The sequence below is a fragment of the Paralichthys olivaceus genome, chromosome 13 (genome assembly GCF_024713975.1).
Source record: "Paralichthys olivaceus isolate ysfri-2021 chromosome 13, ASM2471397v2, whole genome shotgun sequence".
Taxonomy (NCBI): domain Eukaryota; kingdom Metazoa; phylum Chordata; class Actinopteri; order Pleuronectiformes; family Paralichthyidae; genus Paralichthys; species Paralichthys olivaceus.
This window is the reverse complement of record NC_091105.1, coordinates 15,914,495-15,931,069: the sequence shown is the minus strand read 5'-3', so window position 1 is coordinate 15,931,069 and position 16,575 is coordinate 15,914,495. Positions and strand designations below refer to the sequence as shown.

The 16,575-nt window shown below is 39.0% G+C and overlaps 1 protein-coding gene across 8 annotated transcripts in view; it reads right to left on the bottom strand.

Annotated features, from left to right (window-relative positions):
- Positions 1–16,575, bottom strand: part of adcy2a (adenylate cyclase 2a) — a 58,115-nt gene that overhangs the window by 2,917 nt on the left and 38,623 nt on the right. For 6 of the 8 annotated variants that reach the window (XM_069536580.1, XM_069536584.1, XM_069536582.1 and 3 more), the window contains 14 exons: positions 16,353–16,529; positions 16,218–16,261; positions 15,949–16,029; positions 15,202–15,271; positions 14,943–15,040; positions 14,739–14,823; positions 12,386–12,523; positions 11,284–11,394; positions 11,000–11,184; positions 6,917–7,001; positions 3,838–3,996; positions 2,355–2,501; positions 1,933–2,043; positions 1,702–1,816 (listed from right to left, as the gene is read on the bottom strand). In XM_069536580.1, coding sequence (XP_069392681.1) covers positions 1,702–1,816; positions 1,933–2,043; positions 2,355–2,501; positions 3,838–3,996; positions 6,917–7,001; positions 11,000–11,184; positions 11,284–11,394; positions 12,386–12,523; positions 14,739–14,823; positions 14,943–15,040; positions 15,202–15,271; positions 15,949–16,029; positions 16,218–16,261; positions 16,353–16,529 — 1,606 coding nt within the window. Of the gene's footprint in view, positions 1–1,701; positions 1,817–1,932; positions 2,044–2,354; positions 2,502–3,837; positions 3,997–6,916; positions 7,002–10,999; positions 11,185–11,283; positions 11,395–12,385; positions 12,524–14,738; positions 14,824–14,942; positions 15,041–15,201; positions 15,272–15,948; positions 16,030–16,217; positions 16,262–16,352; positions 16,530–16,575 lie in introns of those variants that run through there. The other 2 variants (XM_069536583.1, XR_011245797.1) reach the window with 2 other exon arrangements.

Here is a 16,575-nt window from a genome sequence, read left to right as displayed (position 1 = left end):
GCGGGATGAGCTGGAGAAGCTGCTCATGTAAAAGCCTCTGAGACCAGACCATCTTTCTGTTTCAACCTTCGGGATCCACGTGGCTCACAAAGGAGTCGGCCTTCGTGGGCCAGGTACACCACGTCCTTCGAGCCCCCTGAGACACTGGCTCAGTTACTACACTTTGTCAACCTTGATTTTATGTGTAAAGTAATTTAATATTTCTAACATACTTATGAAACATGACCTTGCTATTACACAATACATTTTTAAATGATAGATCATTAAAGAGTTGGTGATTCTGTTTCTATTTCTGATGTCATACGTGAACAATGTTGTTAGAGAAGGATTCAAATTCATTTCTGATATATCTGTTAAATTATTGAGTGCAGCTCCAAAAGGCCGTCAGGCAGAGACTCGCTGCTTTCAGAATAAACAAAGCTTTTCACAAGATTTCATCAGAAGATGAGATGAGGTGGAAGCTAAATGTAGCTGAACTTTATTCCCCAACACGCTCAGGAGACCGGAGCTTTTCACAGCAATGAGCTGACACCAGCCCCCTTCACTCTGGCTTCTAAGTCAATTTCCAGAAATGTGGAAATTGCAGTCTGTATAAATGCACAGGCAACACACAGAAACAGACACATAGGCACGCGGTCTGTGGTTTTTGTCCCGTCCCAGTGGGTGAGGACTCGTAGTCCTATCTGATGGAGTGTTTTAGGTTCGTCTGGAATCAGCGGGGATGTACAGTCTCACACGCTCACTGCTGAGTTAATGGACCGTCCCTTGCTGTGATCTCCGCAGACAGGTTTGACGGTAACGACTCTTGTTGCACACAGCGAGCTGGGACCTGTTCTCCACTTCACCTCTACCTCCACTCTTCAGTCAGTCGCTCTCTCTGCCGTTATGTTGCCATGACTATAGCTGCGTCTTGCTGACATTTTATTTGAGTTTTATTTTCCTGTTATTTAGACACCTCTCACTCTGTCTGTCAAGGAAATTACTCCCACACCATATTGCTGTTCTACAAAAAGAAAAAGAAAACCTATTGGATGCTTACAAAGACTGCACTTACTATAATCTAGATTCACTCTATACAGTGAACTCACACGATTTTCAACAGAACAAAATCATGATCCCTCGCTGCAGCTCTGACATTTCATTGTATTTATCTGACAGAAGAAAAACAATGTTCCCACTGCAAATATTTTCCATCATCATGATCATCGTGATCAATTACATTGACAAACCTCCAGGTAAAACTAGAAAGACCCTCAGTAGAGCACAAACCTCCAACCAGGCAACACGTACCTTTTAAAATCACATTTAAATGTACTAGATCCAGATTTTGATTGGATCTGCACCAAATTTCATGCACTCATAAATCAATTCACCAAATATAGAAAGTAGATTCATGACTGATTCACACAAATTTGGGAAAACACACAATATTAGAGAAAGTAAAAAAAAAAGAAAAGTTATTTGATTTGATAATGGGTTCGTCCCTGATCTATGCAGCATTCTTCCACTATTTTTGTGGTAATCCAGGAAGTCATTTTTTTTTCACAGGCTAAAGCTGTGGATGCAGTGACTGTGAATCCATAGTGCGTATACTTTCAGAAAATGAAAAGAATATTTGACAGAATGACAAGAATGATGTGGGTAAAAAGTGAAGTAGTCACATCACTTCTAACATTGAAGAAACATTTGTGTGAAACTCACCGACTCTAAGTCTGAAGTCGTTGAAAGAGTGTCTGTTGATAACGTCCAGTTTCCCAACCAACGCAAATGCAAACTCTACCATTGTCCCAATGTGCATGTACTGCCTGTCATGCTCCTGAGAATCAGTGAGAGACACGTTCATTTCTAATAAATGTTTGTATTTTGTGGCAATCAAACAAAAAGCGAGAACTGAACAATTACAGCTGATGAGGAAATACACAAAGAGCGTACCTGTGACGTGTACTCAGGCCCAGGCGATGCATTGAGCCCAGTGGCAGCCATGTAAGTGCTGCCGATGGTCTTGATCTTTTCCACGCCGCTGAATTTAGGTTTCGACAGCAGCTACACACACAAACACAGACACACACACAATAGCTAAAACAAATGAGAGCATTTATGGCTGAAGTGAAAACTCATGCTGGTCTTTCAAAAGCTACATGAACATCTGTAAATACTAATGTATTAATTTATCTCAAAATATTCTTATACTTTATAAATATGTATCTTGCACATGACAGTCTCCAATTAAATAGACTAAGTACAATTATACAAGCACTGAAACCCACTGGAGAAGACATCCAGGTTTGTTTCTAGCATGTGTGCCGCTGTGTAAGATGTTGTGAAGGTTGCTTGCAGTAATTTTAGATATTTACCTCATCAAAATCAGCAATGATTTCATTGAGGAGCCGGAGGCACTCTAATCCTTCTTTGTTGACGTCAGACTCTGTGTAGAACTCTTTAAAGTCTGGGATGGAGGCGAACATGACACACACCAGGTCGTAGGACTGGTGGTACAGATCCTGTGTGACAGAACGCATGAGGCTAAATACAGAGTTGAGATTGGACAGCGGCAAAACGAAAATGTCACAAAACGTCATAAGATGTGATCAAACTGAAACTGATAAGGCATGGTCTTTCATCGTGGATGAAATACAGACGACACGATTCTGACGGACAAACGTTAGATTTGGATTGTATACGTTTTCTATGTATTTAGGTTCGAACATATTTGAAACACACTTTAGTAAACACATCAGTCGTCAGTGGGACCACAGAGGCAGATGACACACAAGCAATTAACCAGATCTTGTTCGAGCGACGGGATGGAGCCATTTCCTGTATTTCTGCAGCAGAAGCTTTTTAAACCAACCTGACCTCCAGGCCTTTTAAACTGAGACGTGAAACTTTACTTTTCACACTTCACACTGTGAGAAACACTCAGGGGATGTAACAAGACTCAGAATGATGAATGAGACGGTCTCACAGCTGAGCCAGCAAATCCCCCCACTTTCTCCCCTGTGCTTCTTCATCATTATAGGTAATTAATCACACTGATATACATCACATGTGATTACTCCATTATAAAAACAAATGAATTCCAGCAATGAATATTCTCAAATAGCCAATGGATTAATTTATATTACTTTTTATTCAGCAGAAAACACTTTTACAACTCGTTTTTTTTAATTCTGGTTTAATGCTTATATTACCTCTTGAAGGAGGTTATGTTTTCATCTGTCTTTGTCTGGTATGTAGCAGAATTACAAAAAAAAACCAGATGGATTACCATCAAACTTGGTGGAAGGATGTGGTATGGGTCAGGAAAGACAAATTCAATTTGGGTGCAGATCTGAATCAGGAGCAGATCCAGGATGTGTTTTTTTTGACATTTCACTGATTCCTCAGGGAATAATTCAAAATAAAAACAAAATCAAGCACATTTAGAGGACTGATATTTATCAATCTGTGTAATTTAATGAGGCTTGAATGAATTGAACCGGGCTGTTGGGCCTTGGTGGTGGTGGTATACACTAGAGTGCTATTCCAGTTTAAATATAAGAGCTTTCTGATGCACACACACACACACACTGCATGTATTGACTGCACCTGGTTAGAAGTGGATTAAAAATGATTTGCAGCACAGACATAAATTATGTACAAACATTGTTTCAGATCTATTGTATTGACTCGGAATATAGATTATGTTTGAGATAAGCTGTTTTTGCAGAGCCTCATCACAGCTAATGGATCTTGGCATATTGCCACTGGTACTAAAAGACCTTTATAAAACCACAACAGCTGTTACACTCTACATAATCTTACTGTATCTATAAAGAAAATATAATGCATAACTACCTCATTCTTCCAGTTGCGTGCCAGGAAGTGCTCTGCCACATGTGCCGGCAGCACGTTTTCCAGTAAAACCCGGTTGAGGTTCTCCATGGTTTCAATCTCCTCGCACTCTTTCTTGAACTTGTTCTTCCACAGAAAGTCTAACCTACAGTAATATTCATTCTGTTACAAGAGGACACAGAGGTGAAGAGACTGAAGGCACAGCTGTACAGCTTGCTTCAAGCAAGTCACAGAGAAAAATAGAAAACAGCCACAAGTATGGAAATGTGAAAACAGAGAGAGGAAAGAAAATTAAGCATTGGCAGGAATGGGCAGCATTTATTTTTTATGTGAGGAAAAAAAAACTTCCATCAAGGGAGGACAAAATAAAAAGAAAGAATGATTGCAAGCGAGGTGAGACTTTATGATGTAAAATTATAACGGGTTTGATTCGCAATGTGACAGTTAGTGTGAATATGTCACGGTGCTCCATGATAAAATTCAATTTAAGCTTGTTCCTGAGCTGCACATGGACTGATTTGAAAATGAAGATGCATGTTTACAAGATCATCTGAGTTAAGTGATCAGAGAATGTGATATGATTTGATATTAGAAATATAATGACTTCATGCACTCAGAGGTGGGACAGAGACAAGGCGTGTAAACACATCAGAGCAGCATGTGTGAGACTAAACAGAAATTGAAAAATGGCATCTATTATTTTTGCAGCACAGACGGTTGCACCTGGCATCTTTTAAGTAATTTGTCTTCTTCAAATACATTTATCAGTCCTTCAAGCTCAATCTGCTTAATATTCCTGTCCAGATTTAAGGCTCTATAATCAACATCCAGCAGGACTTGTTGCAGGAAGCTTTTAATCACATTTTCCAGGTTTTGTGAGGCAGCAGGCATTCGCAGAAACAAAGGCTCCCAAAGGGAATTTCGAGCATGTAAACAGCTGAGGGAAAGCAACCTTTTTACATCACACTAAATAATGCATAAAGAGCATATGCTCTAAGTCCCTGTGATGTCACGACACGTGGAACGTACATTTATTATTATTTATCTGCAGCCCACACCTGCTTGTCCGCTGATGCTTTTTGTGGAAGCGGTTCAGTCCCCGCAGTGAAAAAAAGAAACATGACACGGTCGGGCTGTTATTGCAGCAAACAGCCAGGGGATCAGCTGCAGCCCATTTAATGATAAGCTATGATGTAAAACAGTAATTTGACTCTGCACAAACTGATGTGTCACCAGCCTGCAGTGTTAAGGTCTATTGTAAATCACACAAATGAAATCATACAGTGCATGTATGGCATGGCCTACATGTGCATTATTGACTATATGTCCCTTAGTCCCTGAGTTCCAGTGAAGGGAAATCTTAATGCTTCTGCTCACCAAGACATTTTGGACAATTCTATGCTGTTCTCAGAGTTTGGTTCAGGTCCTTTTCTGTTGCAGCATGACTCTGCCTCAGTGCACAAAGCAAGGTCCACACAGGCATGGTTGGGTGAGTTTGGTGTGGAAGAACTTGACTGACCCACAAAGAGCCCTGACCTCAACCCCATCGAACCCCTCTGGGATGAACTAGAACAGAGACTGTGAGCCAGGCCCTCTCGTCCAACATCAGTGTCTGACCTCACAAATTTGGATGAATGGGCAAAAATTCCCACAGACACACATCCTGTAAAAAGCCTTCCCACAAGAGAGGAAGCTGTTATAGCTGCAAAAGGAAGGTGGGGGGACCAACTCTATATTAATGCCTATGGATTTAGAATGAGATGTCATAAAAGCTTCTGTAGGTGTAATGTGTAGGTGTCCCAATACCTTTGTCCATATAGCTTATCTATGTAGTCAATACATGCAGGATTGCACTCTAGCTCCAGAGCACATTACTCCCCCAATTCTGGACCACGACTACAGTTAGTACCCTGCAGAGAGGCATAATCTAAAAATAACAGGACTAAACAAAACTCAGCTCTCCAGAACGACCGGTCTCTGGTTCCCTGCATCTCTTGGCTAGTAAATCTCATCGTCCACCTGGGTAACAGTCGCCTTGCTGTTGTAAATCTGGCCCTGAGAGGCTGAAGGGAAGCCAAACAAACTGGTCTCATGAGAAACAGCAGCCAAAAACATTTAGTGTCTGGTCAGCTGTGCAGAGGTGTATGAAGAGATAAATGGGAGCTTTTTTTTCCCACCAAGGTGGAAATAGAGGAGCACACATCTATATATAAGCACACACATATCTGCATTTAAATTAAATGCAATCTGGAATCTGACCTGGGTGTAATCCACAGTAACATTGTTTCTGCTGTAGCAAACACAACGTTAAACTCAAATGTTTTCATGCATGATTTAAACATAGCTACTTTCAGACATGCACTGAACTCCAGACAATCTCCTGAAATTTACCGGAGATGGTTTATGTGAGAATGCACGTCAGTCAGTTGCATCAAAGTTTTTCCCTCCAGCCCCCGGATTGAAAACTCCGGGTAAATTCAAGTGAGAATACAGTTGGAGATTATTTAGAGGATTTAGAGCAGGTGCTGTGAGTCATGGTCGCAATGACATTTCAAACATGCAGTGGACGCAAAACTGGAAAAAACGAATTGAAGCTTCTCAGGATGAAAAGAGGTGCTATACACGTAGAAGACACCAAAAGAGATATCAATTTGGAAAGACATCAGACGCCTGAACGCTCCAGATTTTCCTGTAGTTGTGAAAGCCGAAAACTCTCCTGCTGCAATCTCCTGCTGCGTTCATTATATGTGAAAGCTAAACTCCAGAAAAAGTCAAATGTTCAGACATAGTTTGTGTCAGAAAACAGCTCATGAGATCATGAAATCCCTCATTAGGATGGATGTGAGAGCAGCAAAGAATAGATAGAGCACAGACCATAGCACGGGGAAAAATAGACATTACAAACAGAGGTAATCATGAAAAAAAGGTGAATCAAGAGGAAGGTACAGAGTTTAATAAAACTGAATGTGGTGAATGAAATCAGTTTGGAAGAAATCAGTCTGCAAAGGTGATGTGTGATGTGAGAGTGTGCAGCAGAAGACAAGACGACGATGTCGTTCAAACTATTATAGTGTGGACTTACCTGTCTGGCAAGAACGAGCAGAGTGATGAAGAAGATAAAGAGGGAGATAGAGCCCATCTTCTTCAGGTCTTTGAGAACGCCTGGTCTTGAAGGGCAGAGAAAAAAGGAAGTAATGCGGTTTGTGAGCGGAAAAAGAGAAAGAAGACAGTGAAACGTGATGAAACAAAACAAAAAAAGGATAAAGTAAAGTGGGTGAAAAAGTAAGAGATGTGATCATTTAATTAAAAATCCAGATTGCAATCAACGGTCTGTGTAGTGTCACATGATTGGTGAGCAGACCGTTTGATTCCAAGCTGTCACTTGTTTGGCTGTCGCTTCTGTTTTGCTGAAACAAGAGCTTGTGTACGCGCTACACGCCAGCGGCCGAGCATCCCTGCTTCAGCTCCACAACAAACATCTCTTCAGACGGGATTAACAGGCAGTGTTCATGATCCAGCACTTTGAATTCACTGCAAACACTCGTGAATCCAACATCATATCACTATCCAGGGCAGAGTCATAGCAAAGCAAGTTACAGCTTTTGTGTTTGTGTTGTACTGAACATGCATCAAGGAAGATACCATTAAAACCTTCATATTATATTCATACACTGATTTAGATACTGCACATGCAGCACACACTCAAAGCCCAAACCCTAATGTATTATTTAAACGTTTTTAAAATGCAGAGATTGTATCATTTAAACCTACGAGGAAAAGTTTTTTCTTGAAAAGCAGTGGAGTCCGATTTTAAATTGAGAAATTACAAAAGCTTTTAAATTTGCCATTTTTTCAATTTACATTAAATAATTTCACTTATTTACATTAAATTATTTCACGCTATTTCAGCTGCTTTGAACATGAAACTCAACCTATAGAAAGACAGGCTGTGCTCCTCTGCTGGAAATCACACAGTTTACTCTGGAACAGATGAGCATTCTTTACTGAAGCTGAACACACCAGGAATTTTTGTTTTCAGATGTTTAAAAAAAAATAAAACATTTCCAAAAGCAGCTTCCAGCGACTGAATGAATCAGAAAACGTCCTTGTTTTTCAATGAAACCATAACGAGCGCTGTCATAATGTCCAAGGACTTGTTTGATTATTTGCCGTCTGTGGCGCCGCTCCAGGATTTGTCTGTTGATGATGTCATCACTAATCTCTTCTGGCTGCTCAGACTAAGGACGAGAAGGTTAAGGCTACTTTGTTCATTTACTGTAGTATAATGGTCAATTTAAAAATGGCCACTTCAGGTCTCTTTTTAAAGGCAGCTGATCTGTTGTACTGATCTTATCATTGAGTTCAGAATTATACTGACAGGTCTCAGTGCATTTTATAATTTAGAAGGTTAGGAGCATTTATCGCTAGTCGATGCTAAAATGAATAACTGTGGACACTAACTAATGTAAACTAACTTTGTATCAGAACAGGCTTTATTGGCCAAGTCTGTGTGTGCATTTCAAGGAATTTGACAGTTTTAACGTTGCTCTCAGTGCACTTACATAGAAATAGATAAGGACAAGGACAATCAAAAGTTGGTGGTACAAAAATACTTCAATTATAGTGCTAGATGGTCCGGACTGTACAGTAGCAGGTAAAAAGAAAGTTTGAGAAAATGCAGTGTATTGGAAACACTGATGACCAACATCAAAAAGTGAGACACCTGTTCCAGGCTCACACCATCTAGTTTCGATTAACTCCTTATTTCCATTGTGCAGTGTGTTTCTTCAATAAATCTCTTCATTGTGTTTTGATTTCAAATCAGATGATGAAATCAAAAAACACATTGCCTACAAAGATTTCAATTACAGCCTGGCTCACTATGTGGCCTCGCTCGTCTCCACGTTGTGTTTGTGACACATCCATGGTTCAGGACATCTCCCTTAAAATGCCTCAAAGAAAATGGGTTTAATTACCTAATTATGCAGTTCATCCTTATTAAGCAGCTAATTTCCTGAGCAGTTGGCAACACAGAAGGCTCCAGGAAAGCAGTGTGGAATATAAATTTAAGTGAATGGTCTAAAGAGGGGAAACAGTGCAGATAAACGACTGTGGCATGTGAGGAGTATAATAATAAAAAACTCAATTGGTGAATATACTCTACTGGACAGTTCAAATCACAAAAAAAATCAGTTTGGATCAGTCTACTAAACATGAAATCTTAATTATTTCTGACTAATCAAAATAGATGTTCACCTTTGGTTTCTCTTTTAGTAGTTTTAGTATTCACTTATGATGAATTGTTATTAGACAATTAAACAATTCAAATTCAAATGTTTATTGCAACAGCAGAACAGGTTCGTGTTTGGCTCCAACTTAATCACGCCCCCAGATATGATTACATAGATATGATGGGAGTGATGAGCCTACAGGTGGATGCTGGGGTGCTGGAGGGGCTGAAGCAACTGGCAGCAATGCTGAGGTAGCAGTGGGAACAAGCAAAGGGGGTGTTGGGAAATTTTCTCTGCTTAAATAGAACGCCAAATAAGGTGAGTTTGTATTATAGATGATTGTGGAGAGTGAGGTATGTCATGTGGTGCATGTCACATGATTGGAGCAGCGCAGCTCGAGTTGGCTGCCTGATCTAGTTTGCAGGTGTCGCTCAGTTAATAATAATAATAATATCCTCATAATTTGTATTTCAGTCGTTTATCTGTTAAGACTGATGCTACAGATTGTTATTCTGACTTTCTTGGTTTGTTTCCTACAGTTTGCAAAAGATGTTGAATTCACACACTTGGCTTAATACATTTGTCCTATAATTGAAAGTTTATATCAAAATATGAATGTTCCTCATTTTATTTTCCACGTAATTTTCAATAATACGACCCTCCACATTCTAAATCACACCATATTTAGAACACAGAGACATTTCTACAAACTGCCAGAATGTTACATGTCAATCATCAGGACTTGGCTGTAACTCACACACTTGAGACTAAAGGTGGAGAGATCCTTGAGACCATTTGACCTGACGGACTGTAACTTACACACATTTGACTCAATTGTCTCAGCCACACAAACCTCCTCATCACTCAGTACAGACTCTGACGTGACATTTACAGCTTCACTGACCTTACAGAAAACAAACCCCTCTTCCACCAAAGCTGCAGGGAACACACCAGAGTTAATGTGATGTGATCGGACCTCGCTGCTGAGAGGAGGTCAGACCAGTTGTGTTGCTCCGATCATGAATGGTTTGCTTCTTTGGTTTAATCAGTGCAATCAGGTGTTAGTAAATGTTGTCACAGTTTGTTGTCATTGCAACGGATTCTATGTGTTGGTAAAAGTGAGCAGACAGGGGAAGTATGTGAGGAGCAAATAACAGTGAGCAGATGAGACAAGATCATTTAGTTTCTGTGAAGTTGGGCTCTGAGATCCGGACACACTGCGTTTTCTCACGAAACCATCAGAATAAATGTTCCTAATGATTATAAATTAACTGTTGACTTTTAAGTATATTTATGCATTATCGTTACTTGTTTTTTTTTCCTCAGATGGTTAGAAAGAATAAATACTTTTTTAAATTAGCTGGCACGACTTGTAATAAGCAATACTTTTTCTGATATGCTATACGGGTGAACAAAATAGTGTGTGTCTTGTAGGTATGTTTGGGGGTAGGTTGAAATAATGCAGACTACAAATTTTCTTTTCAAAGTTGCCCAGGTGCCTCTCATACAGAGGCTTGAGTCCTCCTGCAGTGAAGGTTTGGATCCCACCCAGCCCTTTGTTGCATGTCTTCCCCCATTCTCTGTCCCCCTTTCACGCTTTCTGTCCTATCAATAAAGACAATAATTCCCTTATACATGGCTTTAAATGCTCGTACTGTAGAATTGCTTTGTAATCCTTGCAGAAAACACAGTTAAATATAGAATAGCAAAGACAGAATCAAATTTTGTCTTTGACTCTAAAACCCCCAAACGACTGTCATGAATGAGAAACATAGGGAACACGACTCTATGACTTTTACATTGATCACTTAAGTCAAATTACATCCCACAGGATCAACAGCAAATAACCTTCAACTCTCTCATCACTCTTCACCCATTCTTTATGCCTCTCTCACACTCAGCTGAACAATATCTGTGTGTCACTGTGCACCTACCTGTCCAGACTCTCAGTCCTGTACAGAAATCTGCTATACTCATCCAGCAGGGCCGCGTGTGTTTGCAGAATAATGATGTTGTAAACAACCACAGCCGTCAGCATAATTATCATCTTCAGCTCATAGTTTATCCTCAGGAATACTGAGCAGGAGATGAGGCCCAGGATGCAGCTGTAAATTAAATACTACACAGGCGAAAAAGAAACCAACAGGTTGATTAGTTCAAGTTTTATAAAAAAAATTATTTATATTGAATTGTTATCATATCATTTATCTTTACTTACAGGAAGGTAGAAATTGTTTTTGTCTGTCAATTGTCCGTTTGGGTAAAACAGTGTTTCATTGGATGAATTGTAAACAGGAACTTGAGCCAACACACTGTCTTCCAAAAAGAACTAGAACAAAAAACACAAAGTTAGTGATAAAAATTAATTTTCAATTAAAATCCACTACAGAAAAAAGATCACACCATTGAAATGCAAATGCAATTCCTCTGTCTGCCTGCCTTGCACATCAGCATGTGAAAAAACAAACTGGTCTACATTTTACTTGCAGGAGGAAGATAGAATCTCGTTAGCTAAGAGGCCAGTAAGTGACAACCATTCAATAATGTCCTTTAAAGTGAACCTGCAGGATAAGATGAACATTGGCTGCCGCGCTGAGCAATGCCAAGTTAATTTGGTCCATCCGCCCGGAGCGACTGACCCATGTCAGGCGAAAAAACAAGATTATAATCTCTGGAATCGATTTGTGTGAAGGTCTAAACCAGGGTCCTGACACCGTGCAACGTCCCTACAAGCCTCAAGCCACTATCCAACCCTTATTCAAGCTTTTGCCCTTTTTCTCTCTATAGAAATAAACCTCTATCCCTAACAGCAACCCCTTATCACAGGCAAATAGATGTGGCACAGTTATGCAGGGAAACAATTTTCATTTTTGATTTAAAAAAAATCAAATAGCTTAACAAAACAGAACATTGAGAGGGAAAACATTTTCTGTACTTAATTGTGTGATTAGAAACCCAGAGTGTCTGAAGAAGGAATGCAAATAATAATTATAATACCATTTGAATACTAAATTAATCCACAGTCCGTGACAGTGACCAAGATATATTTACTATTGTGGCACTACATCCTATTATATATCCAAGACATACAGACATAGAGATATTTACTGTATATATTAATGCTAATCTTTGAATAATACAACATAAAATCTATTTTTCACTGGTTATTTGCAGCAACATGTTGCATTCAACTACCTTTTAATTACACTGCAGTAACAAATAATAGAGTATTCTGTGCAGGGTTGTGATACTTCATTTTTAGTGAATGCCTAATTGGTGTTATCGCTCCCTGACGGCAGCATCTGCACATAAAGGCTTACCATGTTGAACACTGCCATTATGAGTATTAGAACCGTGGTTGTCATGGTGAGAGTGATGCGGGGCCATGGCTTGTTGGCAATAATGACTGATGACCTCAGCAGCCACATCCAAGAAGTAGAGGCACTTTTACTGCAGTGCTGCAGGGACACGTACACACACCAACACAGCAATACAAGTATGAGTCAAGGTACACAAGAGGATGGTGCTGAAATACTGAAGGCTGTAAACATGTTTCCACACAAACAGAAGAAGCAAAGAGGCAAAACGCATATTCGGATTCATCAGAATAAATTATATATATATATACATATATAAATATGTGTCTATGTACAGACATGTGCACAACAACAAATTCATTATTTCTGTTCAGTACAGACAATTGAAATAAATAAATTCATTAGGCTGAGTAAGTGCATTGTAACACAAGTGCCCATCAACGAGTTCAAGAGGCATACAATTATGGAGAGAGGGTCCTATCAACTTGGCTTTGCACACTAGAATTTATTTCAAACTACATGCAATGACAGCAATGTCAAATGACAAGTACAAGTGATTCCATCATGTACATAATGATGTCAACAATCAGTACATACAGCCACCAAATAACCCTACATGTAACGGTAACTTAATCATAGCAGCAAAGAACAAGAATTACCGCACTGCGGTTGTGTGCCTCCGCCAACCAGTGCAGTGTTCTCCCAGATTCATATTAGGTCACTGTAACCTTTGACCACTGAAGCAAAATCTATGTAGTTGAAGATATTGCCTCAAGCAGTCAGATATCACATTCAAACGCTAGGTTTTTATAAACTAATGAAAACATCAGTCTGAATATTACATTATATTTCTACCAAACACTGTGTAATCAAGCTTGTCATATTAACTTACAGGCCACATACTAAATTACTATCATTTTTAAATGCTTGTATAATGTTTATTGCTGAGTTTTCATCTATATATAAATACAATCTTCCCATAAATGCTGTCAATAGTTACAGTTAATGACTTTTCCTATTAGTTGTCCTGTATTTTGCTGAATGTGTTTCATTACAACACAATGATGAGTGAAAGTCCAAATAATTTGCTTGATCGTCTCAGAGCAGAATCTGAGCATCACTGATGCAGAGTGGAAGGGACATTTGAGTTGCCCCAGGATGTACATTACAATACAATGAACTGTGGATGGACGGCTGTTATGTATGAGCACGATTACTGGAAATAAAAGCTAGTGGGACACAATGTTGTTGTGAAAACAAGGTATCCGCAAATATTTTCACCTCTAGTCCTATAGTTCAAATAATGTGAATAAAAACAAAAGATGAAATACTGAGTACGAGTCTGACAGGGTTATACAAGAGGTCAAGATTTATTTATAAAATCAGCTGAATATTAGTGAGTGAATCAAAAAATCATGTTTCACCTTTCTCCAACCCTCCCTCGAATAGGGTGACAAGGTTTCTGCATGAAATGCTCAGTAGGTCATTACCTATTTTGTGACTGACAATGGAAGAACTAAGTATATGCATCAGAAAAGCCTTAATTAACTTATAACTGAGTTATATTATATCTATATATATGATTTAAAATATTAATCTCTTTAGCTTTTAATTTTCAAATCCTACATGGACCATATTATTGATTTTCAAGTTATATAGTCCTCATTAAAAACATGTATGGAAAATTATTAAGATTTGAATCACAGTGAATATTTCACAAGTTGAATAAAATAGCCATAGAAATGTCACAAAGATCATCTTAAAATGAAAAAGAATGCATCTTAATTATAAAGTAAGGTCTATGGACTCCATGTCGACTGTAGGAACCACAGAATAGGCTTTGATGAGTGTCCTCAAATAAAATTAGATACATGACACATGACTCAAATCTATGGAGCCCCTCTCGTGTCATTTAGGAAAAAAAGTTCAGATTGAAACAGTCTGCACTGACTCTGATTGAGACCACATTGTCGTCCAAATGTAATTAACAATCAATAAAAACATCGGACCCTATCCTCATGCACCAGGGCGCACTGTTCAAAGCGCAGTGAAATATCCAGTGCGCAAGGAGCGTGACTGTGCACAAAGCAGTCAAGTACATAGGCTGTCTAAGCAGCATGGGGTGGGGGTGTGTGTGTGTGTTGATTTTTAATCCAGAAGGTCAAGATTAGTTTTTACCACAGGACCACACCAGGCACTTGTGTTAGAGTAAGGGGCACTTAAGCCAACAACAAGGGCACTTAATGGACCGTTGAGATGACCAAAGGGGCACTTGGGCCACTCATGTGATTAAACACACGTTTTAATATAAAGGGGCACGACTTAAAACAGTGAAGTAGTAAATGGATTTACTTACCAGGAAGTGCCCGATGAAACATATGAAGATGATTAAGGAAAGGATAAGAAAAGCCATGCCAAAAGATATTCCCAAGACAGTTGTCCTAAAAAATAGTTGACAGAGTTTAGTCGAGTCAAACTTTTATGCCCTTGTGTAAAATGTACAACATTATGTTAACAACAATGTTTTGCCTTTGATAGTTTTGAAATAAAGCACACATACTTCGGAAGGACGAGAATCTGCACGATGAAAATGCAGAAAAAGATCAAACAGGCGCAGGTGACGTAGTATTTAAAGGCTGGCAAAGTTGTTGCTCTGTACTGAAAGAATAAAAAGAAGGTCAAGGTACCACAAGTGTAGGAAAAAGAACAAACATTTACAGCATGTTCTGTAATTCTCTTTTAAAACAATTTCACCTATATACATTTATATGTATATAACAAGATGATAATTAAAATCATTTAGTTCGACTGCCTCTTACCTCCTTCTCCAAGGATTTGTTGTGAAAGAATAACGATATTCTTTGGATGTCCTCAGACTTTAGCCACTGTCTGGAAACACATCAACCGTATAAATTAAAACATAACTTTATACTGATAAAAGGTTTATGCAAAATGTCAATATCAATATAACATATTGTGCAGATTTTTAAATTTGATTAATTACAACCCCTAGAGCGAACAGATGTTTTAAATTATATGTGTTACATTTTATTTCTTAAGAAACAAATTAAAAACCATCATAGTAGCACGGACAAAGGTTAGGTTTTGCACACTTCTACCTGTAATACACTCAGATCTCCACTAACCTTATAAGCTTTAAATCTATGGGACATTTTAAAGGACTAAATGAAAACAAATGAAACAGGGAAAGTGGAGAACGGACAGATTTTTATCTATATTAGTCACTTATATCACTGACATGTTGAGTGTTAATATTTGAGCCTATAAATATCTTAGAACCTGATCTGCAAAGGAGAATGTTGTGGAGAATGTGGGTGAATGTTCAGGAATTTAAAATAGCAGGCTACAAAAAGACTATATACATAAAGTTGGACTACCTAACAGCTCCACACAAGTGAAGCCAAAGCATCTTGATTGCCCCTGGTGGCTGCGTGCAGTATATGTCATACAATCCACCATCTCCATGTTAGTGAATGGGACATGAGTCAAACTAAAATATCAAATACATGTTTCTGTCATTTAGGGAGTTATAATTATACCCTTACTTTTGTGAATTTATCCCATCGAAGGTCTTAATCATCCTCTCGTTGAATTCTTCCTCAAACCTTTTCTTCTGAGACTTTGTCCTGTTAGGGGCGACAAGAAAAAGACACAGAATATATTTTAAAGGCACGTAATATTAGTCACACACTTCAAAGCCTCTTGCAGACGTCCCCTCTTATTAAACATCTTGTCATCAGACTCTGCACTGGTAAGGGTTGGGGATGATTCTGTCAAAGTAAATTCTGCTGGAGCTGTAAAATGAGCAGCTTGCCTTTCTGATCTCCTCTGGAAGTGATACTGCCCCATCGGCACATCCTAGACACAGAGCAAGAGAAGTTGGTTAAAAGCCACAGCTAAACTTCTTCATCACTTAAAAGCACTGTGACTGTAGAAAATAATTACACACAGCAGTGTTGATCTTCCCGTTCTCATTAGTCATGCTGTCTCTGTGGTGCAGGTTGGCAAAGGGCTTGGCTGCTCCCCACGACTCCAGGTAGCGGGTCATCCTGACTGAGGCCCTCATCTTTGCTCCATACAGAGTGTGCCTGGGACGGTAATGCTGCTGCGGGCTCCGGTGCTCCACCTGGACAAACATGGAAACATGTATTATATTTATTGCATTTTATTCA